This window comes from Siphateles boraxobius, unplaced genomic scaffold (assembly GCF_051911475.1).
Source record: "Siphateles boraxobius isolate OS27281-9 unplaced genomic scaffold, OSU_SipBor_1 130, whole genome shotgun sequence".
NCBI lineage: Eukaryota > Metazoa > Chordata > Actinopteri > Cypriniformes > Leuciscidae > Siphateles > Siphateles boraxobius.
In genome coordinates, this window is record NW_027508734.1 from 12,852,417 (window position 1) to 12,879,019 (window position 26,603).

General features: G+C 37.8%; 1 protein-coding gene across 1 annotated transcript in view; it reads right to left on the bottom strand.

The window, feature by feature from the left end:
• Positions 1-14,106: 14,106 nt before the first annotated feature.
• Positions 14,107-26,603, bottom strand: part of syt7b (synaptotagmin VIIb) — a 136,094-nt gene continuing 123,597 nt past the window's right edge. Inside the window, exons 6-11 of the mRNA XM_077228082.1 lie at positions 23,911-24,028; positions 20,280-20,547; positions 19,175-19,344; positions 17,719-17,833; positions 17,165-17,364; positions 14,107-16,905 (exon numbers count right to left, since the gene is read on the bottom strand). Of these exons, the coding sequence (XP_077084197.1) occupies positions 16,801-16,905; positions 17,165-17,364; positions 17,719-17,833; positions 19,175-19,344; positions 20,280-20,547; positions 23,911-24,028 (976 nt within the window). The 3' untranslated portion in view covers positions 14,107-16,800. The remainder of the gene's footprint in view (positions 16,906-17,164; positions 17,365-17,718; positions 17,834-19,174; positions 19,345-20,279; positions 20,548-23,910; positions 24,029-26,603) is intronic.

The window sequence follows — 26,603 nt, forward strand, 5'->3', positions numbered from 1 at the left end:
CTCAGTGTCAAAACATTTTTGAGAATAGTGCATAACAGACAAGTGACTGATGAATTGACAGCAAAACACTGTAAAGTTTGATTGGACAAATGCTATAACCAACATATCTTTGAGCCGTTGGTCCTGACCTGCCAATTGAGCAATACTGTACAGTGTAATATCCTGCTAACTTGTTTGTCTTTAACATGTTTTCACTGTGAAGAACATGATCAGAGACTTCTTTGTCTTTTAAAGGACACACTCAGATTTGCTCTTGTGAGAGACTGATAGACAGACACACACACACACACACACACACACACACACACACACACACACACACACACACACACACACTGTGTGATACCTGGCTCACAGGTGAGCTCTGCCTTTATATAGCATTGAAAGAGCCTGCTGCGTGATCTCACTGACCTCTGCCATCTGTCTCTATGGAGATGAGGAGAAACGGAAACTGGCCAGAGCTGCTGCATAACACATCCAACACTGCAAACGTTCCCGATATAACCACTGAAGACATATACACTGCAGCCCACCTGACTAACCGTACACAAAAATTGAAACAAAAAGAGTGTTATTTAAAGGTTATGTTCTGACTGCTACATCCTCATCATTTTAGGAACAAATTACATGATCACAAAGGATAACAGAAGGAGTCTTCAATAGTAAATTCCACATAGAAGAGTCACAGGGAAGAAGCTCAGGAAATAAACACACTTTCACATAAACAATGCCGGAGTATGAAACAATGCCGGAGAATGAAACAAAGGAAACCGAGGGCTTAAATACAAGGGACAGTAATCAACTGAATAGAAACAGGTGCGTAGAACTAATTAACAAACAAGGAAACTTACTATGGAACATGCAGGCAGGCAAACCAGGGGCCCGTTTCAATAAGGAGGTTCAACCAACTCTGAGTTGACTTACCCTGAGATGGGAAACTCTGAGTTTTCGGTTACAGAACAGCTGAAATGAGTAAGTTCAATCAACTCTAAGTTGACTGACTCTGAGTTAAGCGCGTGCACGACAACTATAAAAAGGCATTATCAATGGAGCACAGATATTATGAGTCACCATGGTAACAGCGCCAGACAAAAAGAGGTCTGCATATTTCTCACCAGCAGTACACAAACATTTTTTTTAAGCAACCAAGGCAGCAGCGGCGATCGAGAGGGTTAGTTTGGGAGAAAATAGTTGCTCGAGTCAATGCGTAAGTTTACATTTTAATTACTGTTATACAGTGTTGGGTGTAATTACCAAGTAATCTAAATACTATAATTTAATTAAAGTGATTACTCTTAATTCTTCTGTAATATAAAGTAAAATATGATGTCATTGCATTAAATACTGCATAGACTATAGAACAATTCTGTATAAAACAACAGTGGATTTAACATAACATTTTTTAAAGGTATATTTTTAATGTAACCTTCTCTCTACACACTTTGGTCAATTCAAGAATAATTCATGTAATTGTATCTTGTTAATTTGATAGCATTAAAAACGCAGTTTATTGTCTCTTTTTGTATTGTTCAAGTGGTTGAGGTTGATATGGGGATTATAAAGTTATTAGTAATAAGTAGACCAATACTTTCTAGAGATAGTAATTATTACATTAATCTAATTACACTGTTGAAGATGTCATTTGTAGTTAGTAATTAATGACTATTTTAGAGTAACTTGCCCAACTGTTATAATATCAGAGGTGAAACTAGAAGAACAGTAAGAACAGAGGAGATGGAGATGCAGTAGAGGAGGAGATGGAGATGGAGATGCAGAGGAGATGGAGATGCAGAGGAGATGGATATGGAGATGCAGTAGAGGAGGAGATGGAGATGGAGATGCAGAGGAGATGGAGATGCAGTAGAGATGGAGATGCAGAGGAGATGGATATGGAGATGCAGAGGAGATGGAGATGCAGAGGAGATGGATATGGAGATGCAGTAGAGGAGGAGATGGAGATGGAGATGCAGAGGAGATGGAGATGCAGTAGAGATGGAGATGCAGAGGAGATGGATATGGAGATGCAGAGGAGATGGAGATGCAGAGGAGATGGAGATGCAGTAGAGATGGAGATGCAGAGGAGATGGATATGGAGATGCAGTAGAGGAGGAGATGGAGATGCAGAGGAGATGGAGATGCAGTAGAGATGGAGATGCAGAGGAGATGGATATGGAGATGCAGAGGAGATGGAGATGCAGAGGAGATGGAGATGCAGAGGAGATGGAGATGCAGAGGAGGAGGAGATGGAGATGCAGAGGAGATGGAGATGGAGATGCACAGGAGATGGAGATGCAGAGGAGGAGGAGATGGAGATGCAGAGGAGATGGATATGGAGATGCAGAGGAGATGGAGATGCAGAGGAGATGGATATGGAGATGCAGAGGAGATAGATATGGAGATGCAGAGGAGATGGAGATGCCGAGGAGATGGAGATGCCGAGGAGATGGAGATGCCGAGGAGATGGAGATGCAGAGGAGATGGAGATGCAGAGGAGATGGAGATGCAGAGGAGATGGAGATGCAGAGGAGGAGGAGATGGAGATGCAGAGGAGATGAAGATGGAGATGCAGAGGAGATGGAGATGCAGAGGAGGAGGAGATGGAGATGCAAAGGAGATGGATATGGAGATGCAGAGGAGATGGAGATGCAGAGGAGATGGATATGGAGATGCAGAGGAGATGGATATAGAGATGCAGAGGAGATGGAGATGCAGAGGAGATGGAGATGCATAGGAGATGGAGATGCAGAGGAGATGGAGATGCAGAGGAGATGGAGATGCAGAGGAGGAGGAGATGGAGATGCAGAGGAGATGGATATGGAGATGCAGAGGAGATGGAGATGCAGAGGAGATGGAGGAGGAGATGGAGATGCAGAGGAGATGGAGATGGAGATGCAGAGGAGATGGAGATGCAGAGGAGGAGGAGATGGAGATGCAGAGGAGATGGATATGGAGATGCAGAGGAGATGGAGATGCAGAGGAGATGGATATGGAGATGCAGAGGAGATGGAGATGGAGATGCAGAGGAGATGGATATGGAGATGCAGAGGAGATGGAGATGCAGAGGAGATGGATATGGAGATGCAGAGGAGATAGAGATGCAGAGGAGATGGATATGGAGATGCAGAGGAGATGGATATGGAGATGCAGAGGAGATGGATATGGAGATGCAGAGGAGATGGAGATGCCGAGGAGATGGAGATGCAGAGGAGATGGAGATGCAGAGGAGATGGAGGAGATGGAGATGCCGAGGAGATGGAGATGCAGAGGAGGAGGAGATGGAGATGCAGAGGAGATGGAGATGGAGATGCAGAGGAGATGGAGATGCAGAGGAGGAGGAGATGGAGATGCAAAGGAGATGGATATGGAGATGCAGAGGAGATGGAGATGCAGAGGAGATGGATATGGAGATGCAGAAGAGATGGAGATGCAGAGGAGATGGAGATGCAGAGGAGATGGAGATGCATAGGAGATGGAGATGCAGAGGAGATGGAGATGCAGAGGAGATGGAGATGCAGAGGAGGAGGAGATGGAGATGCAGAGGAGATGGATATGGAGATGCAGAGGAGATGGAGATGCAGAGGAGATGGATATGGAGATGCAGAGGAGATGGAGATGCAGAGGAGAGGGAGATGCAGAGGAGATGGAGATGCAGAGGAGATGGAGATGCAGAGGAGATGGATATGGAGATGCAGAGGAGATGGAGATGCAGAGGAGATGGAGATGCAGAGGAGATGGATATGGAGATGCAGAGGAGATGGAGATGCAGAGGAGATGGAGATGCAGAGGAGATGGATATGGAGATGCAGAGGAGATGGAGATGCAGAGGAGAGGGAGATGCAGAGGAGATGGAGATGCAGAGGAGATGGAGATGCAGAGGAGATGGATATGGAGATGCAGAGGAGATGGAGATGCAGAGGAGATGGAGATGCAGAGGAGATGGATATGGAGATGCAGAGGAGATGGAGATGCAGAGGAGATGGAGATGCAGAGGAGATGGAGATGCAGAGGAGATGGAGATGCAGAGGAGATGGATATGGAGATGCAGAGGAGATGGAGATGCAGAGGAGATGGAGATGCAGAGGAGATGGAGATGCAGAGGAGATGGATATGGAGATGCAGAGGAGATGGAGATGCAGAGGAGATGGAGATGCAGAGGAGATGGAGATGCAGAGGAGATGGATATGGAGATGCAGAGGAGATGGAGATGCAGAGGAGATGGAGATGCAGAGGAGATGGATATGGAGATGCAGAGGAGATGGATATGGAGATGCAGGGGAGATGGATACGGAGATGCAGAGGAGATGGAGATGCAGAGGAGATGGATATGGAGATGCAGAGGAGATGGATATGGAGATGCAGAGGAGATGGAGATGCAGAGGAGATGGAGATGCAGAGGAGATGGATATGGAGATGCAGAGGAGATGGAGATGCAGAGGAGATGGAGATGCAGAGGAGATGGAGATGGAGATGCAGAGGAGATGGAGATGGAGATGCAGAGGAGATGGAGATGCAGAGGAGATGGATATGGAGATGCAGAAGAGATGGAGATGCAGAGGAGATGGAGATGCAGAGGAGATGGAGATGCATAGGAGATGGAGATGCAGAGGAGATGGAGATGCAGAGGAGATGGATATGGAGATGCAGAGGAGATGGAGATGCAGAGATGGAGATGCAGAGGAGATGGAGATGCAGAGGAGATGGATATGGAGATGCAGAGGAGATGGAGATGGAGATGCAGAGATGGAGATGCAGAGGAGATGGAGATGCAGAGGAGATGGATATGGAGATGCAGAGGAGATGGAGATGGAGATGCAGAGATGGAGATTCAGAGGAGATGGAGATGCAGAGGAGATGGAGATGCAGAGGAGGAGGAGATGGAGATGCAGAGGAGATGGAGATGCAGAGGAGATGGAGATGCAGAGGAGATAGAGATGCAGAGGAGATAGAGATGCAGAGGACATGGAGATTTAGATGCAGAGGAGATGGAGATGGAGATGCAGAGGACATGGAGATGCAGATGCAGAGGAGATGGAGATGCAGAGGAGATGGAGATGGCCCTGAGCCTGAATGCTGGAAGGCCAATGGCTGAGGGAATTCCTGGAGGGACTTCATCAGAGCCAGTCATTCCCGAAGATTCAAGTGCCTTCATAATATGTAAGAGGTCTCCATATGTGTTATTTTTTATATGGGCTGTTTTTGATATTTCCATATATTTCACTTTGGGTTGGGTTTTTTGTTGCTCCCAACAGATTCTGATGGTAATATCTGTCTTTTGGAGCCTCCTGTCCCAACAGAACCACAGAAAGTTGTAAGTAGCCTACTCAATACACCAGAAATTATGACAAATAGTATTATAAAATGTGCTCAACCAAATGCTCATCTTCACAGGACGATGAGGATGAAGAAACAGTTTCTGCTGCCACAGAGAGGCCTACAGAGGAAATGTTAATATTATGTGTCTACACATCAAACAATCTACACATTCACATTTCTTCACATTATTTATGTGGAGTAGCCTATAGAGTCTAAGTTTATATCTATGTATAAACGGATATTCTTATCTCTCCCCCGTCCCCAGAGTGTGGAAGAACAGCAGGAGGAAGGTCCATCAACTTCTGGTGCACAGATGAACACAGTTCAATGATTTTCAGTGAATGCCAGTTTAATTCTGTAGAATTTGTTTAGAACTACATGATGTAACACTAATCTACTGTATTTTCAGTTGCCAGTTAAGAAGTCATATAGACTTCATCTTATTAAAAAAATCGGGGGGAAAAACAGCAATGAATAAATGTACCAAAAGAATGAATGAGGTGTTTAAACACTGCTTCCTCTTTAAAAAAGGGGAGGAGACCGAAATAAACTCTGGGTTTACGGAAGTAAACCTGCTCCTGACCAGGCTAGGTTCACAGAGTAAGTTACCATGGTAACTGACTCTGAGTATAAGTTACCTCTCTTTCAGAAACGGGCTTGACTTACCCTGCTTTCTCAGGTTTTACTTACCTCCCAATCTGAAACAGAAAACCCAGAGTTTCCCTCATTTCAGGGTTAACATACTCAGAGTTTCACTTAACCTCCTTTCTGAAACAAGCCCCTGAACAAGGGGAACAGAACCGAAACACAATAAACCTAAACCAAAACAGAACATGCATGTTACTGATACTGGATGTTTATCATTAACTAAAATTAAAACCATAAAAATAAAATGAACATTAACTTAACTTATTTTATTTCAGATAGGTGCCAAGGTAACATTTTTCATTTAGTTTAAGAACTAAAGTGAAAATTAATAAAAACTATATAGAAATATATATAAAAAAGACTAATAAAAATGACAAAAACAACAAAATTATTAAAACTTTAACTAAAATGAAAGTAAAAACAAAACATCAAAATAAATAATGACCAAAAACTATAATAGCATATCCATGATACTAAAACAACAGCCTTCAATATTAAAAAGGCATAATAAACAATACAATCTTAGCAACATTACTGATTTCATTGACGGCAAAATGGTGTTGAATGATAAGTTTCATGTAATAAAGAATGGGTGGATTTCATATGGCCCTGTTTACAACAGAGTAAAACTAGAGAGATGAGATCTATTTGAGCTTTTTTCATTTGAAATGATGTGAATTTGCTTTCAATCATGATGTGCTAAGCTGCTTTATTACCTGTGAGACCTGCCGCTGAAGTGCCAGCCATCGCAAGATCTGACTGATGGTTTCTTGAAGCTTTGAGCGAAGATTGTTCTCGCTAGTGAACCCCATCATGAGAAGTGTTTTGTGTGAAGTTGTACTTGTTATAGATACTCTGTAATGCTGGCAAACTAGATTTTCTATAAAAGTTGTATATAATGACAAGTGTAGGAGTATTAGTATTTTGTTGGAACATTGTTGGACACGCTGCCAAAAATTTCAACTTAAAAGCTTATTTTAAGTTGCTGCCTTACATTAAGTATCAAATCTGTACTGGACAATTCTTCACACTATTTAAAACCTTAGTTGAAATAAATTATTTTGCCATGTTGCAATGACTTATTGGTCATATATTTTTTTTATAGTGAATGCTATTGGAGAGTTTTCTCATACTACAAAGCATTTTATTAGACAGAAATTTTATAAATAAAGGATTGTGTCTTATTGTCAAAGTAGTTTCATTGTCTGCCAACAAAAATGCCAACATATCCAGTGTTTTTTCGTTAATTAAAACTATTAAAATCATTTTTGTTAATTTAAATAAAGCTGAAATTAAATAAAATGTATCTATTTGATACTGAAAAATAAATTAAAGCTATAAAGAAAAATTATAAAAATTAAAATAAAAAAGTTGTAAAAATCATAAAATGATTAATGAAATTAAATGTTTTTAAAATTAAAACTAATTACAAATATCAATAAATAAAATAACAGAATATGAATAATACAGATCAGATTACTTTGAAAAGCCACATGATTGGAAATAGGCTACGTAATACTTAAAGAGATAGTTCACCCATCATTTACTCATCAACATGTCGTTCAAGACCTGTAGGCTATGACTTTCTTTCTTTGCAAAAGAAAAAGAAGATATCTTGAAGAACATGGGTTAAAAAAAACAACACTGGATCCCAATTAAGTTCTTTCCTCAAAATATCTTCTTTCAAGTTCTACTCAGAAAGGAACTCATACAGGTTTGGAACAACATAAGGATTAGTAAATGATGACAGAATGTTTATTTTTGGGTGAGATCCGGTTTAATGGCTTATTCAAATCAGTAAACCTACATATGAGCAATAATAACAGCTACTTCCAATTTTAACGTTGTCTCCAAGATTTCAGGCTGCCGTCTTCATGGAGCTGTAGACATCAGCTGGTGGGCGTCTACTCAAGACAAGTTAGCTTCTGCACAAACAAACTTAACACAATCTTGTGCGCAAACTCGCACATAAATGTTCAGTATCCATGGAGAATGCCAGCTTGTTTGGTGTGTGGATCTGCCGTTCGCCCACACATCTCTCTGACATGTTCCTGTCATCCCCCACCGCGGCGAGCATGTGCGTGGTCTGTGTTTGAATCGTGACAGCCGTATATTCCATCGCTGGCCCATGCTCTCAAAACTGATCCTCTATTCCTCTCTTTCCACAAATATGCAGCACTCTTTGCCTGTTTGACTGGTGTAAACTGTGTTAATGCTCCTCTAGCGCTCACAAAACATGACGTGGGCAAACGCAGCCTTTTGTAAATTTCCTCTCCATGTGCAAAGACTGCGTTTCACACCTAAAATCAACATGAAAACAAAATGGACAAAATGCTCTTGGTCTTATTGTCCATAATTCATGAGTCCACGTTATTCCAATGAAAGAAGAAAATGTTTGTGGAATAACATGCACTTGTTCAACTCTTAAAACGGCGTTCCTTTTTGATTGACATCATGAACTGTTCTTACTTTTTCTAACCACGTGGCTCCAGTCTGTCTTGGACACCCAATTTTCATGACCCAATCAATTTTCGATGGATAAAATCAAGTTTTTGTAGGTAACACCAAATAATCAGAAATATTATTGATCTGACTGACACTATGAGAACAAAACTATATGTATGCAACTATATAACAATGACACAATTGCCTTGAGGTGCTTTACAGCAGAATTTTTCTCATATTTGTTGAAGTTTGCATATTGATTGTTAGTTCCCAGTCTATCGCTGTGATGCTGCTTTGAAACAATCTGTATTGTATATAAATAAAGGTATATAAAGTTTTTTATCATTGAAAATACATTCGTTTTTGGATGTATACTATATTGCCATTACATCTTTGCAGGCCAGTCAAGTTCCTTTACACCAAACTCGCTCATCCATGTCTTTATGGACCTTGCTTTGCACTGGGGCACAGTCATGTTGAAACAGGAAGGAGCCATCCCCAAATTGTACCCACAAAATTGGGAGCATGAAGTCTTCCAAAATGTCTTGGTATGCTGAAGCATTAAGAGTTCCTTACACTGGAACTAAGGGGCCAAGCCCAACCCCTGAAAAACAACCCCACACCATAATCCCCCATCCACCAAAATTGACACGTGGCACAATGCAGTCAGGCAAGTACTGCTCTTCTGGCAACCGCCAAACCCAGACTCATCCATTGGATTGCCAGACAGAGAAGCATGATTCGTCACTCCAGAGAAAACGTATCCAGTGCTCTAGAGTCCAGTGGCGGCGTGCTTTACAACACTGCATCCAACGCTTTGCATTGCACTTGGTGATGTAAGGCTTGGATGCAGCTGCTCGGCCATGGAAACCCATTCCATGAAGCTCTCTACACACTGTTCTTGTACCAATCTGAAGGCCACATGAAGTTTGGAGGTCTGTAGCTATTGACTCTGCAGAAAGTTGGCGACTTCTGCACGCTGTGTGCCTCAGCATGCGCTGATCCTGCTCTGTGATTTTACGTTGTCTACCACTTCATGGCTGATTTGCTTCATGGCTGGTTCCCAACTGCTTCCACTTTGTTATAATACCACTAACAGTTGACCGTGGAATATTTAGTAGTGAAGACATTTCACGAATGGACTTATTGGACAGGTGGCAACTATCACAGTACCATGCTTGAATTCACTGATCTCCTGAAAGCGACCCATTCTTTCACAAATGGTTGTAGAAACAGTCTGCATGCCTAGGTGCTTGATTTTATACAACTGTGGCCATGGAAGTGATTGGAACACCTGAATTCAATAATTTGGAGGGGTGTCTCAATACTTTTGGCAATATAGTGTACATTGAACCCCAGGTTGCACATGTCGCTTCTTGTTGATATCTTCTCATTAACACTGCTGTGTTTGTAATACAACGACTGAGGGTGACGGCAAATTTGACATCTTCCTATCTTCTGACCAATTTAATCAATCACTCTCTTCTTCTCCTCTTTTGGAAAGTCATATAATGCTATAGTGGGTCTTTTCTTCTATTAGGGGAAATGGAAATGCAAATTTTATAGTTCCAGTTCGCCACTACAGAAGTTTACCCAACTGTGACGTCTTCCACTTCTGAGAATCCCGGAAATGTGCAAAGGGTACATTGACACAGAATTCCAAAAAATGCATCGTTCAAGTTAAAAGAAGTTCAACTTTAAAACACGTGTCTCTAGAACTTGCTTTTTTTATTCCACTGCCCTGCGTCTCTCATTTTAAAACACAAAAATGCATTTTTTGTGTGAATGGCCCCTTACTCAGTCAACTATTGTCTCACCTGTGCCTACTTTTACTGAATGTCTCCCAAGGAATTTTAGAACTTAGACATTCAAGGTGAAATGCTTTTCACAAACCATTTTATATCCATAATTTAACGAATTTCCAAATAAAACAACAGAATATTCACATAATGTAAGATTAAACTTGATTTTATCCATCTACCCATCGATTGAATTGTGAAAAGTGAATGTTTCAATATCAGAATGATGTCAGATGGTAGGAGAAGAAGAGTTTAAAACTAAGCATTTGTGATGTCAGAAGAAAGGGAAAGTTGTTTCAGGTGCAAAGTAAGTAATTTCATTTTGATAAAAGATTATGAAGACTTCTTTATAATGTCCACAGATAAATAGCAACCTCTGAGCAATAAAGCTTTCCTATTGAGGTTATTTTATACTTCTGATGTGCGTCATGGCCATCATGAGATGAAAGCCATTCCTCACAAACTAAAAGAGGATGTGTGTTTTCCACCAATTTCCGTTTATTGGTATCAATTTTATTCTCTTTCAACAAAAGACAGACAAAAACTCTCACTGTTGAGGGGTTACAGTTTGGGTCATTGTAAATTAATCATAAGAACTCAAGAGTCGATTTACGGAAAAAGGTGGTGGAACATCGCAACAATTGTCTTTGTTGAGTCAGAACACACACACACACACACACACACACACACACACACACACACACACACACACACACACACACACACACACACACACACACACACACACACACACACACACACACACACACACACACACACACACACACACGCACACACAGAGAGGAGAATTTCTTAAACTGAACAAAGGTTTTTTTTTTACTATAAATCCCCTACAGAACATTCGATCTGTGCAAAGATGAAATCAAATCACACAATAACAAAAACAAGTCAAAGGAAAAGCAAAAACCATTCTATCATAGAATTACTATGTAACTGCCTTTTAAAGCAAAGTGAGCTCATTCTCTCAAGAGACTCCAAGAAACGTGTCAGTATCCTTTTTATATACAGGTTTACATCTATTTACACTGTACATTTATGCCAAAATAAATCATCAGTATGTCAAATCATATTGTGCACACCACAGCAATGCTAAGAAACATCAGGGGTCTTCGTCAAAACTCCCCAGGTAACATTAATTTTTACAAGCACACACAAGTTCACACAACGTCTTTAGATGGATTGTCGTCGACACATCAAAGTTCAGTTCCGCCTCCTCATTCTGATGTCCGAAACTGCCTCTGTGATGACAGACGTGACCATTCAAATGCTGGTTGTTTCAAACCTGGTTTGGCATTTTGTTTCATAAGGCCAAAACATCTGCAATCCAACAGCTGAGAAACTAATTCAAACAGAAATTTGTGGATACAACAGTATAACAGACAAGCTCACATTAGCCGCCTCAGTGTAGTGAGTCACAGAACTAGACGAGACAAGACAAAGCATGCCGCTTCACCGGTGCATTTATTTCATTTTCACGTCAGGTGCTTGTCGGCTTTCAACTTGCAAAGTAAAACTCACTTAAATTTGCATCCTAAAAGCAGGACCGTCGAAACCTGGGAAGTTTCCAACGACAATTTGTTTTCATTCGAGAAAATGTTAAGCGATGAGACACAATCATAGCCAAAAAAAAATATATATATATATATATTATGGGTTCAGTATAAGTTCAACTCATATGGGGCACAATGTGATTTTTTTGTTTTGTTTTTAAATGTAGTCATCTATATGTTTATTATTTTTATTATTATACATTTTTTTAAATAAATGAATAAATATATTAAATAATAATCAAAAATAACCAGTCAGAAAATATTTGGTGTTTAAAGACACCTAATATAAAGTGTGACCATTACTGTATTCAGAACACACAACTTTAAATAAAAAGTTAAATAAAGACAGATTTGGACCAATAAGATTGCACTGTGGGCAAGACTTCACAGTATGACGGAATAGCAAACAAATGACAAAAATTCAGAAGAACATGTAACACAAATCTTTTATCAATCGATGCTTTCTTTATCAACCATGAATTCAAGCAACGACCCTGCTTACAAGTCCAAATAAAAGAATCCACACTCATTTTCATCCATCCTTTTAGTTACTGCTTTAAATCACCTTCAACGTCTGAGAAAGTACACTAAGTTTTGAATATTTTTTTAGGTCTTGCTCTCACTTTGGTCTGTTTTTGCTCTCTGAACTCTTCCCTCCCACTCTCTTTGTGTGTTTGAGGCCTCGTCTGTCACAGCGTGTTAGTCGAGGGGGGAGGACAAGCTGCGAGAAGCGTCTGGCAGTGATATTCACGTCTAACGTCTGCTTTGACACTAAGAGCACATGCATATCGAGGGGAGAAAAGTGATGGATGTCTCACTTACTGAAGGACTGCCTGTGTGAATGAATGTGTGCTTCAAGTCGAACAAATATGAACGGATGTCCTAACCCTGAAGTTAACCCTTAGCCTACATTGACCTAGAAACGTTTTCATTGTTGTACATAAATATTGCTTATCTACAGTACATTGCCTCGTAATTTCAAGTAAGGAGTTTGCTTCTTCAATGAAGATTTGTAGTCTGATATAATAAGTATAGTTATTTCTCCTAATTTAACTGTTGACATGGTAACAATTTGAAACCTTCCCTTTCTATATTTGCCTTTTCTCTGTTACATAAGTAACACAAGAGGCGACAGAAATCCCAAGCAAACGCAGCATACAAAATGTTATTCGGAAAACAAAATGTGATAGTATTGCTATTATATCCTGCAGACTTGCCGTTTATAACTCACATTATATTAACCTCGACGCCAGGCTAATGCTGCCTTCAAGTCATGCTGGAATGATCGTGTTTACGAGATGAGACCGTATGAACAAGATCGCAGTGCCGCAATTAGCATAATTATTTTCTTTGAGCACAGACTTTGTGAGTTGAGGACATGTTGATTCAAGAATTTTGCCAGAAGCAAATTGCTATCATAATAAGCTGTAATTGGGAATGTTGATGGCACAATTTAGTTTGTACACATTTTGTTTACTGTTGATAAGGAATAACCAAAATACTACTTATTAACCGGTTCATGAGCTGACAAGCTTGTGGAACTAAACTACATTGCACATCATTCTCTAAAGCAGAGATTCACAAACTTTTTTTTGTTGGTTTATCCCTTATTTACCTAAAATATTTACTTGAAGTATCCCCTGAGATTTTAAGTTAACATTTCAATAATTTAACAACACATTAGCATGTTCATGGGTTCTCTGATGCCGGTTAATTTTCAAATGATATGCAGGTAACACGTAATATATTTTATATAAGTGTATATTTAGTGTTTTTTTTATTTTATCATTATTGTAAATATTCATTACTTATTTTAATTTGATTTATTTATCATTAGGTCTTCATTAAACAAATACTCCATGAAGTTACCCCATGAAATCCTGCTCAAAAGAATCAATTACACACATTTCTCCAAGGTAATTTATGGCCAAAAAGCGATCACTGCAAAACCAATTTTGAACAAAAATAGTGGAGAACAAAATTATCACTTTCAAAGAAAAAGGCACACAAATAATAGAACTATGGCAGTTTTCTGAAATTAAATAAATTAAATACTAGATGAATGTTCTGATGCATATCTATAGTACATGTTAGTAAATAGTTTAATAAATTTAAGCAAGTCTTTGTATCAAATAAAAATGTATCCTCTTCAGTTGAGCTTTGAAGTTTCCATTCAAGAATTTAATGCAATATCCCAAATTTTGGGAACCTCTGTAACATTGTAAAAAACAAAAAAAAGTTCAAAGTTGTAAATAAAACAATGATTTACTGGAGTACCCTTTTCAAGAAAATATTATATCAGTCTTTCACTAACATTTTGTTTAATTTAATGTTACTTGCTGTTTCTTTGTAATTATTAATGAAAATTGTTTCTACACCATTGTTTGTGTGAATTTGACTTAATGCTGTTGTCTATTTTATTTCAGCCATAATCCTGCTGTAATTATGATTTCTCAAACTTGGCATTAAGACTTGAAGGCAGCATAAGCACTGTAAGGAACCAATCGTATGATCGTTGTGATCCAACCATCAACACATACACAAATATAGACAACAACAAACGCATACAAACACACACACCAAGTCAAAGATGCACAAACAATCACATGACTTACATTATATTTTCTGCTTCCACTCTTTTTCTTTAGTTAAGTTCTAAATTGCACGTCTTACTTAAGGGAACTTCTTCAGCCCTTTTGGAAATGAAAAGAAATGAACAGCGTTTTGGCAGCGTTGAATTCACATAGGCAGTGTCATTGCATACTGGTTAAGTGGTTGATGCAATCCTCTGCAAGATGTGTATGTTACATGAAGAATGCTAGTTTAGATAAAAGGATTTCTGTGGTTCTGTTTCTACAACAAAGGTGTATATGTCGACACACACGCTTCAAATGCACACTCCTCTCTTGTCTATCTCATTTTGCTTTGGAAGAAATTTAGTAACGTACTCTACGCCAGCACACAAATGCTTTGGCCAATGCATTGCAAGCGTTCCATCCTGATGTACATACTTAGGACGTGTTCACATTTGGCAGCTTTGGTTCCATTAAAATGAACTCTGTGTGGTTCATTTGAATAAGTGTAAACGCTACCATCAGAATCTTGGTGTGCACCAAACAAGCGGACTGAGGGCCCTGAAAATGTGGGTTTCTGTGCACTTCCAAATGAACTGTGGTGGAAATATGAACACAACACAGACCGAACACATCTAAACTAACCCAAAACAGGATGTGATGTCACAAGATGCGACCCTTAAAAGGAAAGAATCCTCAAGAATACTTGGTTCTTCTCGTCATAGTAGCTACGTTGCCTATTACACTTCGGTACAGGTGTCGGAAGCGTCGTCTCTTTCGAGCAGATCTTCGTTTGTGTGTGTAATGGAGGAATTCCTGGTACAGTTACACATCGTGAGTTCTCAGCTGGTAAAAATTCCATCATATGTACGTACGCACATACAATGAGTGAATTTAGCGAATTTTAATTTCATTGTTTTAGATGTTCTGTGCCAAAATATACGTCATACAAGTTTTGTATCTTCAGGTTTGGTGTAAACACACCCTTTTGCTGGGTTCTGTAGTGGTACCACTTCAAGGGGGTGATAAGAGCTCCCTTCATATGTCTGCGGCAATAAACCGTACGTGAAAGGGAAATCATACCATAGCGCCTCTAGTGGTCACACTGAGAATTCAACACTTTCTTGCATTGTGTTACCAAGTCCCCGTTTACACCTGATGTTAAAATGCATTTTTGTCAGTCTAAACACAATTAGAAAAAGCTAAATACAGGTATAAATGGGGTCTAAAACATTTCGAGCAACCAGGTTGCTTTTGTAGTGTAGTCGCTCATGTGGTCAAACACGTTCAGACAGCCACAAAAGCGTCAGCATAACTGGACATGTTTTGAGAAAGCCCACCAAAACAATCAATTCAAACTTCACTATGTTGTACCAAAACAATTGAAATCCCTGTTACCATTTATCTCCTTTTCAGCTCCTAAGCACCATAATTCATTCATGCAATCGTATTCGTGCACAGTACTTGGCGCTCCTCAAAAGTGATGTAGAATGTGACAAAATAAGAGGGGAAAGTTTTGACAAAATCCAAACACAAGTGGATGCATCTTAATACCAGGTGGAAACAGGACTTAATTGTGCTCTGACGCAACAATGCATAAAATCAAGCTTACATGGCTAGAAACAACAAGCATTCAAGTACTTGCGTAGACCCACTAACAATTCTCGTTTTTTGTCCATATTTTGTTTTATACACTTATTGGAATGTCCTATAATAGTTTAAACATATTTCCCCTATGCATTTGAACTGATCCAGTTAATTAAAGTGAGCTTAAATGATTATGTTTTCCCATTTTTTTTAACAAGACCTCTTTTTTTTCTGTCACATAACAGCACCCACAGTACATACAGACGACAAAGAGTTCCAACGAATTTCTACACTGTTCCGAGAAAAAACATCAAGAGGTGACGAAGTCCAACACATAACAAGTTCATCCCTCCTTCAACTAGGTATTGCACTGTGGTTGCGATCCTTCCAGATCTTTCCGTACGCTCAGAGGGATGGCACAGGGGAGGTGAGACACAAAAATGGCAATATAGGGGTCTGTTAAGGAGATTGTTTTCAGCCGTTTCAAGTTCAGCGATTGAAGTTGATAGAAGACACCCTGTTCCGCGGTCCAGCTGTTCAGAGAACAGTTGAGTTGTCAAACTTTTTCTCAAGAAAGACGAGTCTGTTTACCTCTCTCAGTTACGCAAGACTTTCTCTCCCAGTCTTCTTGGCAGTGCTTAGCCTCTTTTTGGTGGGAAAAAATAAAAGCAGTGAATAAAGGAAGAATCTCCATAAACAAACTGCAGGAAAAAAATTGAGAAGGGATAGACAGAGAGAGAGAGAGAGAGAGAGAGAAAGAGAGAGAGAAAGAAAGATAGTTGGATGGCTTTTGGTACCCGTGTTTAAACTTGTGCATATCAACAGGGTTTTGAAGGTGTTGTTTACTTTTGGTGGGCGGGTCCTTCAAGCTTTGAGAGCGTGCCATTGGGCAACAGCAGTGCGCGGACGACTCATCATGTCTTTCCAATGTTTTACCTCTGCTGGGCCACTCTTCCATGAGAGATAGATCTAGAAATATGGCATGAAAAGAAGAGAAGAAGAGAAGAAGAAGGTGGAAGAAACCAGAACAGGAAAAAAAAATAAAAAAAATTGTTTGTAACACCAAAAAAGTTACAAACTGAAAAACCGCAACATTACATATAAATATATATGTATATATGTACATATATATATATATATATATATATATATATATATAAAAATGTAGAATTTGGTTTTATCCCTAGCCCCAGTGTGTATGTGTGTGAATGTCCCCGTGACATCGCACCTTGCCTATGACATCATTGCGGCTCAGTCTGTCCTTATCCATGACTGTGATGACGATGGTTGTCTCTCTAAGGACGTGAGCCGGGACATCAAAGGGGAAGGACTCATTAAATACTGGGTTCAAACACCTCTTCATCACCACCGTCTTCTTCTTCTCCACTCGTTTATCTTTGTTCATCAGCCACACTTTGACGTAAGGGTCTGTAACGCACACAAACAGGCAACAGTCCACAGTGAGTTGCGTCTATAGGGAATCAGAATTCCTGTGATGAATTCTAAATTTCATTCGAGATAATTATAGTGCAGACGGCATCTTGACAAGGACACTTGATTTCCACAGAAATCCCACATGCACAGAATATAACTAAATTATATTTGCATTTATTCACTTAGCAAAGGCTTTGCAAAATAACTTCCAGTGCATTCAAGGTAAACACATATACAGTGTGTGTCGTGAGAATTTAACACATGATGGTGTGCTAGTTTCATATTGTAGCAGCTGAGCTATAAAGTTATATGATTCATCTATGAGGTTTTATGGGTGTATGTTCATACCGGATGTTCCCCCGATGTCCATGGCTTTCAGATTGCGTGCCTTGACGATACTCACAGTGATGGTGTTGGCAGTGGGATTGTAACACAGAGACAAAAGGAGGTCTCCTCGACTCCCCTGAAGAAATGAACACAGTAAGGTCAGTACCGGACCGGTTCATTGGTCACGCAAGCAGATGGTTCATATGAGGTCCCCATTTTATATGTGAAATAACCAGGCAAACCCAAACCTCTTTTTATTTTTGTAATTTTTTAGAGTATTTTTTCAATAATTTATTTAAATTTTTATTTAACATTGTTGTATCTCACACAATATGGTATACCATATAAATGTAATTTAATTACATTTATATGGTATACTATAAACACCATATTAAATATATTTAATTCTGTTTGTTATTAGTTCTGGTTGTTATTCCACTCATTACATCTATTTCATATATCACATTTTCATATATCCTTCATATATAGCACACTATTTCACACAATGTATTGCGTGCCTCAGATTTATAATTTTTTACCATCTCTTTTTGTGTCTACCTGTTAGAATAAATAATATACATATATATATATATATATATATATATATTTTTTTTTTTTTTAAAGTTGTATTCGACACCCATTCAGTGGAATAGACCATATACACATATAGCCTACTGTACAAGTTAATAGATGCAAATCAGACACACAATAGCTTAAATTATGGTTTTTTTTTTTACACAAAAAAATTTAAATGTGCACTGTGATATTTGGTCAAGCTTTTGCTGAAAAAAACTAAAAATCATCATATATCAGCTGATTAATCAATCTGAAACATATATTGCCTATTAAAAAGTGTTTCAAATAAAATTCCTCTAATTCCAACTTCTACATTGATCACACATGCAGTTCTATTCACCTCATACCAATCGAGTGACTTCATGAAATATTTGTACTCATAACAATGGATTTGTCACATGGCAGGACCATTTCAATGAACTATGAAGTTTTTGTCGAAACCCTGCAGCTTCAAACACTAACTTCATCACATGCGACGGACTTTTCACACCGGAATCAATGAATCTGTGTGTGATCTTTTGGACGCCCCATGCCAGAAAACTCTTTCAGGAGAACTTCAAAGACTCTGTGCAAACGACACATTTGTGCCCCTTTTGTTCTTGTGTAAAAGGGCGAAAACATTTGACAGCACCCAGCGTGTCAGTACTTGAGGCATGACAAGCTCTGCACATCATAATCAACCCACTCCACAATTAATGTTGTATTGTCCCTGTCCCTTCTCCCTAGCCGACCCCATTCCGTCACTTCATCTCTGCTTTTCTTTAACTATTACTGGCATCTTTTGTTCCTGCATTGGTGTCTTTGGCTCCTTCCTCCTGCCCGGGCAGAACTCTGCAAAAGCTCTTCAAATTTCATAATGCTAGAAAGGTAACTGAGTACAGAAACACACTGATCTACTCACACTTCCATCGCTGCAGGGTTTCAGCTCCTTCCAGAGGGTCTGCATGTGGGCCAGATCCATCTTGTTCAGGGGGATGGAGACTTCTCCTATAGGGTCATTTCTGCTAAAACGGTCATAATCTAGCACCTGCAGGTACAATGTGCGTTGCACCACCTTCTCAAATGGGAACCCTGTGAGAGAAATGAGAGGAGGATAATTTTAGCCAAAATTATTTACAGCTCACTATGGGATCCAAAAATACTGTGGACCGGCTCCAGGGTGTTCATTGACCATCTGATGCAGACTGCATACAACACTGGAAAGCCTTTTGTTTGCGCTGGGAAACAATTGCGAGGAAGAACTAATATATAAACTATCATTTATTTAATTTGGTTTAACACATTTGTTTGGGGTAATTGTTGCAAACCCGATGGAAGACGTGAAAATGATCATTGTTCTTGAGCAGCAAATTAGAGAATGATTTCTGAAGGATCATGTGACTGAAGACTGGAGTAATGATTGATTTTTTCACAGAAATAAATTCCATTTTAAAATATAGTAAAATTGAAGAGTTATTTTAAATTGTAATAATATTTCACAATATTACAGTATTTTTGATCAAATAAATGCTGTCTTGGTGAAAAGATCTTACTCACCCCAAACTTTAGAATGGTAGTGTATGTTTGCTTGCAATACATTTTATCTTAATGAATATAATAAAAAAAATTAGCTAATTATGAATAGCTGTCATGGTGGTGTTGTTACAACAGGGTCTAAAAAGTAAATGCTAACCAGCCAATTGTAATAATATTTCACAATATTACTGTTTTTACTGTATTTTTGATTAAATAAATGCAGCCTTGGTGAGCATAAGAGAATGTTCAAAACATTTTCAAAAACATGAAAACATCTTTTGAACAGTATGGTTTGAATTTGATTTGAAAACTCCATATTTTTAGTCTTTTCACAATATATATAAACAGACTTGTGCACCATTTACCTGTGATGTGAATTTAGTTTTTATGCCGACTCAAAAGTCTGGCTACACAAGGAAAACCACCAAATTACATAAAGACAAGGAATTCAAAATACATAATAATGTAGTGAGATGTAAAAACAAACTGACCTTCAAATAGGAAGGTCTCGTTCCAATGAGGGTTGAGGTTCTTTCTTTTGACCTTGGTCTCAAGTTTGTGCTTCTTGTCTGGCAGAAGGTAGAGTTTGACAAATGGGTCTGAAGTTCCAGAAAAGTCTTTCGCAGGTAGATCCTGACCCTTCAGGATTTTTACTGTTAGTGTGGAGTCCTGAAAACTGTATCCCACGCTGAACTGGATGCGTCCCAACTTCTCGCACACGGGTCCTTCGTGTTCCTCTTCCTCAGATCCTGGGGACAACTTACAACCAAAGTGGACAAAATTGTCATTAAACGGTCGCTTTAAATCGCTTTACGTTAAATCATCCATCTAATAATAAATCAAAAAATTATTAACACAACCAACTATTGTGCTTTCAATGACTATATGAAAAAACAAACAAAGCACAACCAGTTCAATTCGACAAGTTTTATTATTGTTACATAAAACTAGAACTATTAAAAATGTTTTTTGTTAATTGAAATAAAGCTGAAACAAAATAGAATGTAAATATTAGTGATCGCTGGCTGTCTTGTTATTGTTAATTAAAGTCTTGTTAAGTCTTGTAACTGTTAACTAAAACTATAAACAGAACTATTAAAAACAATTTCCTTAAATCGAAATAAATCGGAAATAAAATACAATGAAGATATTTGATGAAAAACTTAAATATAGAACTGTTAGAAATTGCCTCGCAAGTCCAGAAAACACTAAAACTAAAAAGAAATATATTAAAAACAAAAGCTAATAAAACAAATGCACATAACAACAAAATTACTAAACTGAAAATATTTTTAAAAAACTAAACTGAAAATATGAAATCAAAATATTAATAAATACTAGTATTTAAATAATAGTAAAATAAGATTAACGGGTCATTTATATAACATCATTTTCAACTAAAAACATAAAACTTTTTATGCATTTTGGTTGTTCATTTACATGACAACTGTTTTGGGGGCCCAAAAACGCAAACTTTTGAAAACAGGTTTAAACGTGCAAGTTTTTTACACTACAAAAACGTGAATTTGTGAAACCGCTGACATCAGGCGCATACATATTACGTGTTAAGTGGCACGTAGTGTTTCTTTATTAAGTGACATCGCCAACTACTGGCCTGGCATGCATAAAACAGCGTTTTTAGTCATTTTCACAGATCCGTGTGAAAGGGGATAAATTTGACAATGTTTGTACGAAAACAAATAAAAACAAATTACATCGTTGTCATGCAAACGTACCCCTGAATCTGATTCATGACTTTTAAGAAACAGTTCTTTTTATATAATCATTTATAATCACTCACAAACTCATTAGTTATCAAGTTTAAATACAAAAACATATACAGTTGCGGTCAGAATTAATGGCACCCCTGGTAAATATGATCAAAAATGGCTGTAAAAAAAATAATCTTCATTGTTTATCCTTTTGATTTTTCATTCAAAAAACCTTTCATTGAAGTAAAAATATTGAAAGTGTGTGTGTGTGTGGGGGGGGGGGGGGGGATTTGAATAAAATCAAATCCCCTTGATTTTATTAATATATCTTTATATTATATTAATATTTACCTTTTTTGTTAGCACACCAGGGTGACTAGGAACATGAAATTGTCTAGCTATGAGCTCTTTTCACAGGAGTTTAAATATGAGGAAACAAAGGCCAAATTCCCTTAATCATCCATCACAATGAGTAAAACCAAAGAATATAGTTCTGATGTGCATCAAAAGATTGTTGAGCATTAAAAAATAGAAAGGGGCTGTAAGAAAATAGCTAAAGAATTGAAAATCCCCATTTTGACCATCAGGGCAATAACTAAGAAGTTCCAATCAACTAAAGATGTTACGAATCTGCCAGGAAGAGGACGTGTGTCTATATTGTCTTAATGCACGGTTAAGAGGAAATATTGAGTGGCCAAAGACTCTCCAAGGATCACAGATGGAGAATTGCAGAGATTAGTAAGGTCTTGGGGTCAGAAAGCCTAAAAAAATATATCAAACAACCCCTACATCACCACATGTTGTTTGGGAGGGTTTCAAGAAAAATCCTCATCACTCGTCCAAAAACAAACTCCAGTATATTCAGTTGTCAGACACGACTGGAACTTCAAAAGTGACTGGATTCTATGGTCAGATGAAACTTAAAAAAATAGCTTTTTTGCAGCAATGCCATCAGATGTTTGGTGCAACCATGGATAACAAGTACCCCATACCCACGGTTAAATATACTGCTGGATCTTTAATGTTGTGGGCCTATTTTTTTGCTGTAGGTCCTGAACATCTTGTTCAGATACATGGCATCATGGATTCTATAAAATATCAACAGATAAAAAATCAAAACCTTCCCGCGTCTGCTAGAAATCTTATAATGGGCCGTGGTTGGATCTTCCATCAGGACAATGATCCAAAACAAACATCAAAATCAACACAAAAATGAAGCTTCATGACCATCCAGTCCCCTGACCTGATGAGTGGAGTGAACTGAAGAGAAGAAGCACCAACATGAACTTGTGAATCTGCAGGATCTGGAGAGATTCTGTATGGAGGAATGGTCTCTGATTTCTTGTCAGTTGTTCTCCAAACTCATCAGGCATTATAGAAGAAAACTCAGAGCTGTTATCTTGGTAAAAGGAGATTGCAAAAAGTATTTAATAAAAGGGTGCCAATATTTGTGGCCAATGTGTTTTGGAGAAAAAACATTTATTTCATAATGTGATTTCCCCTACACTTTCAATTCTTTTACTTCAATGAAAGGTTAGATTTTTGCAAATTTTTTGAATGAAGGATCAAAAGGATAAACCATGCAGATTTATTTTTTACAGCCATTTTTTACTGGGATGCCATTAACTCTGACCACAACTATACAAAGATATTTCTAATTGTAAATTCAATATTTGTTTTATGTATTTGTTTGCTTATGAGAGCATCAAAGAATTAGATTAATAGCATGCTAACGTGCTCAAAAGTCGTGCTTCACAATACTCATGTTAGCTATTGGTTTGAATCACGCTAACTTATGAAACGGACTACCCTGCCGCCTAAACATGATTAACAAAACACTGAGACAAAAATGATGGCAGGATTTTTTCTAACGGGTTGTGATATTCTAACATTAATATGTGGTGAAGGGCGAAAAGTTGGCGACCGGCTGGTGGTCTTTACAAACACCTGAGTAATCCATCACTTAAAGTGGTCTGACAAGCAGCGGCATATCGAATTAATGAACTCCCATCCGTGTCAGGACCTTGGGCTGAAAGTTGGGCTTAATTTGACACGCCATGCCCCAATGCTTGGATCCCCCCCAGTGGTACTCAAAGCTCTTAAAGAGGAAGCACCATCATTAGCCCTCATCACTTCTCTTTAAAAAACGCCTTACCACCCACGTAATGACACACAGACCCTGTGAAGGCCGTCATCCGCGGTTCCTTCAGCACATTGTACCAGTTCTAATTACCGGCTTTTTAGAGGTAAGTTGCCTTTGACACATCTGTCTGTGTGAATGACTGCAGTAACGGAGCGCACCAATTACACACAATGCATCCCTGTGTTTAAAGGATTCCCATCAAAACTAGTGCTAGTTTAGAGAGGCAAAACAAAAAGAACACAGTCCACAGCCACAGGTTCACATTACCATCACCAGATCACTCGTGACGGAGTTGGCCAGGTCCGAGACGGAAGAGTTCGCGTCTGTCCGGCGGTTGCTCTCATCTGGGGTCTGACCTTTGGGGCTGCTGCCGGGTTTATTAGATCTGAGGAAGAACCACAAGAGAAAAGTGTCACTTTTGTAGCATGTAGCAATAAAATACTTTCTCATATTTTACTACTTAATTTGCACCACCTGTAAAGCTGTCCATTGCTTGACTTTGCTTAAGTGTAGCTCTGTGGAGACAGGGTTCGGCTGGTAGAGGCTGTTACAACACCACCATGACAGCCATTCAAAATGAGCAAATATTTTTATGATATATATTTTTAGACTTATATATATATATATATATTTATAAATATATTTTTATATATTTTTTTATAAATATATATATAAAAATGTATATATAAATATATATATATATATATATATATATATATATATTAAATGTATATATAAATATATATATATATATATATATATATATATATATATATATATATATAAATAAATAAATATATATAAACATATATATTTTTAAATATTTTTAGACTTAATGTTAAGGTTTGAATGGAACCCCTTTAGGCTACCCATGAACATTAATACATAGAGGCAGGAAGAAGTAATTTAGAAACCAGCTTTTATTAATTATTATTGCTTTTTAGAAAATTTCCCCTTCTAAAATAAAATGTATTGCAAGCAGGATACACTTCCTTTTTAAAGTTTGGGGTCAATAAGAATTTAAAAAATGTTTTTTAAATAAGTCTCTTATGCTCACCAATGCTGAAGGCTATTTGATGAAAAATACAGTAAAACCGTAAAAATTGTGAAATAGGATTACAATTTAAAATAAATGTTTTCTATTTTATTCTATTTAAAAATAATTTATTTCTGTGATGCAAAGCTGAATTTTCAGCATCATCACTCGTCAGTGTCACATGATCCTTCAGAAATCATTCTAATACGCTGATTTGCTGCTCGAGAAACATGTATTATCCTCAATATTGAAAACACTTGAGTCGCTTATAATCCAGTAATTTTAAGCCAAAATGGGGGTCAACCATGAACAAATTGCAACAGAAGCAAACTCAACTGATTTTGTATCTTCAATATGTCCTAAGGAAAAAAAAGCCCAGAAGAATCCCATTAGGGGAAAGTTTCGAAAAAGACCCAAATATATCCCATTCCTGCGCCTATTCATTCTTTTTCTCACGTGAAAAGGGTAAAAATTTTAACCTTTAGATATCACCATGAAAATTACTGAGTTGATTACTTACATCAAGACAAACAAAAAATGTATTACAAGTTTTTTGAAATTGTTTGTTAACATGGACAAACGGTGCATAATATAATTACATATGTGCTAATTTGCATAAATACCCAAACAGATCTAAACATTGGGTATAGCAGGTGAAAATGTCTTGTTGAATTTTGTTGACATATAACAGTAAAAGACTTAATGTTAAGGTCTGAATGGAACCCCTTTAGGCTACCCATGAACATTAATACATAGAGGCAGGAAGAAGTAATTTAGAAACCAGCTTTTATTAATTATTATTGTTATTTCGAAACTTTCCCCTAATGGGATTCTTCTGGGCTTTTTTCCCCCCTTACTCAGGACATATTGAGCATACAAAATCAGTTGAGTTTGCTTCTGTTGCAATTTGTTTAACCTTTATTCATAAAATGACTGGACTATTAATATTTGCATGGAAATGGAGACACATTTTGATTATGATTAGAAAGTAAAAAAAAACAATGCAAAATACTTTACTGGCCCGTTTGATTAATTTAACAATTTCTCTTCTTTGCTGAATAAATGTATTACTTTTCTTTAAAAAAAAATATGACCCTAAACTTTTGTATATCACAAATATGACCCTAAACTTTTGTATGTATCACTAATATTGCATTATCGTACAGCAGATTTTTTTGGATGAGAATCTTAATAGGGTGACCACCCGTTGTACCGCACAGCATTTTCACCCCTTGTCCCGCACATCGCATATTGAGAAAATGTGCCGCATTTTCATCAGTCTGTTGGTTTTTAATTATCATATTAAGACATATACCAAGGACATATACCTGGGTGATTTTTATCAGCTGAAAGGCAGAATACAAATGTTTTTATTAAGTTAAATAAACATTATAACAGTTTCAGGTTATGTTTTAGTGTTGGTAACATGTCCCACATTGTCCCACACAAACTTATATACGTCCCACATTTGGTTTGTTTGATGGTGGTCACCCTAGTTCTTAAATATCTTGCTCAAGGACTATTAAGCTGTTTAACTGTGGATGAAATTACAGATATATTGAACCTAATTCAATAAATAAAAAAAGCATTTCTAAAAAGATTAATCAAATGAAAAAAGAATATGCTTAGATAACTGTGCCATTAGCTTAGAAAAAAGCTAACAGCAATCTCTCTGCATAGTGTCCCAAATCACTCACTGATGAGGTTTCATTTCAGTTATGGATGCTGCCTATAGTAGACAGCAAGGCAGCTCACTAGGTTTTGGAACAGAGCCTGAGTGATGCCACATTGAGGTACTGTCAGACATTTGTCGTCACTGGGAAGCTAAAAAATTTAATATAATTTGTAATTGTAATAAATCCATATTTGTAATACAAGAACATTACAGTTCTGTGGCGATTTGGAATCAATAATAGAGACAAGA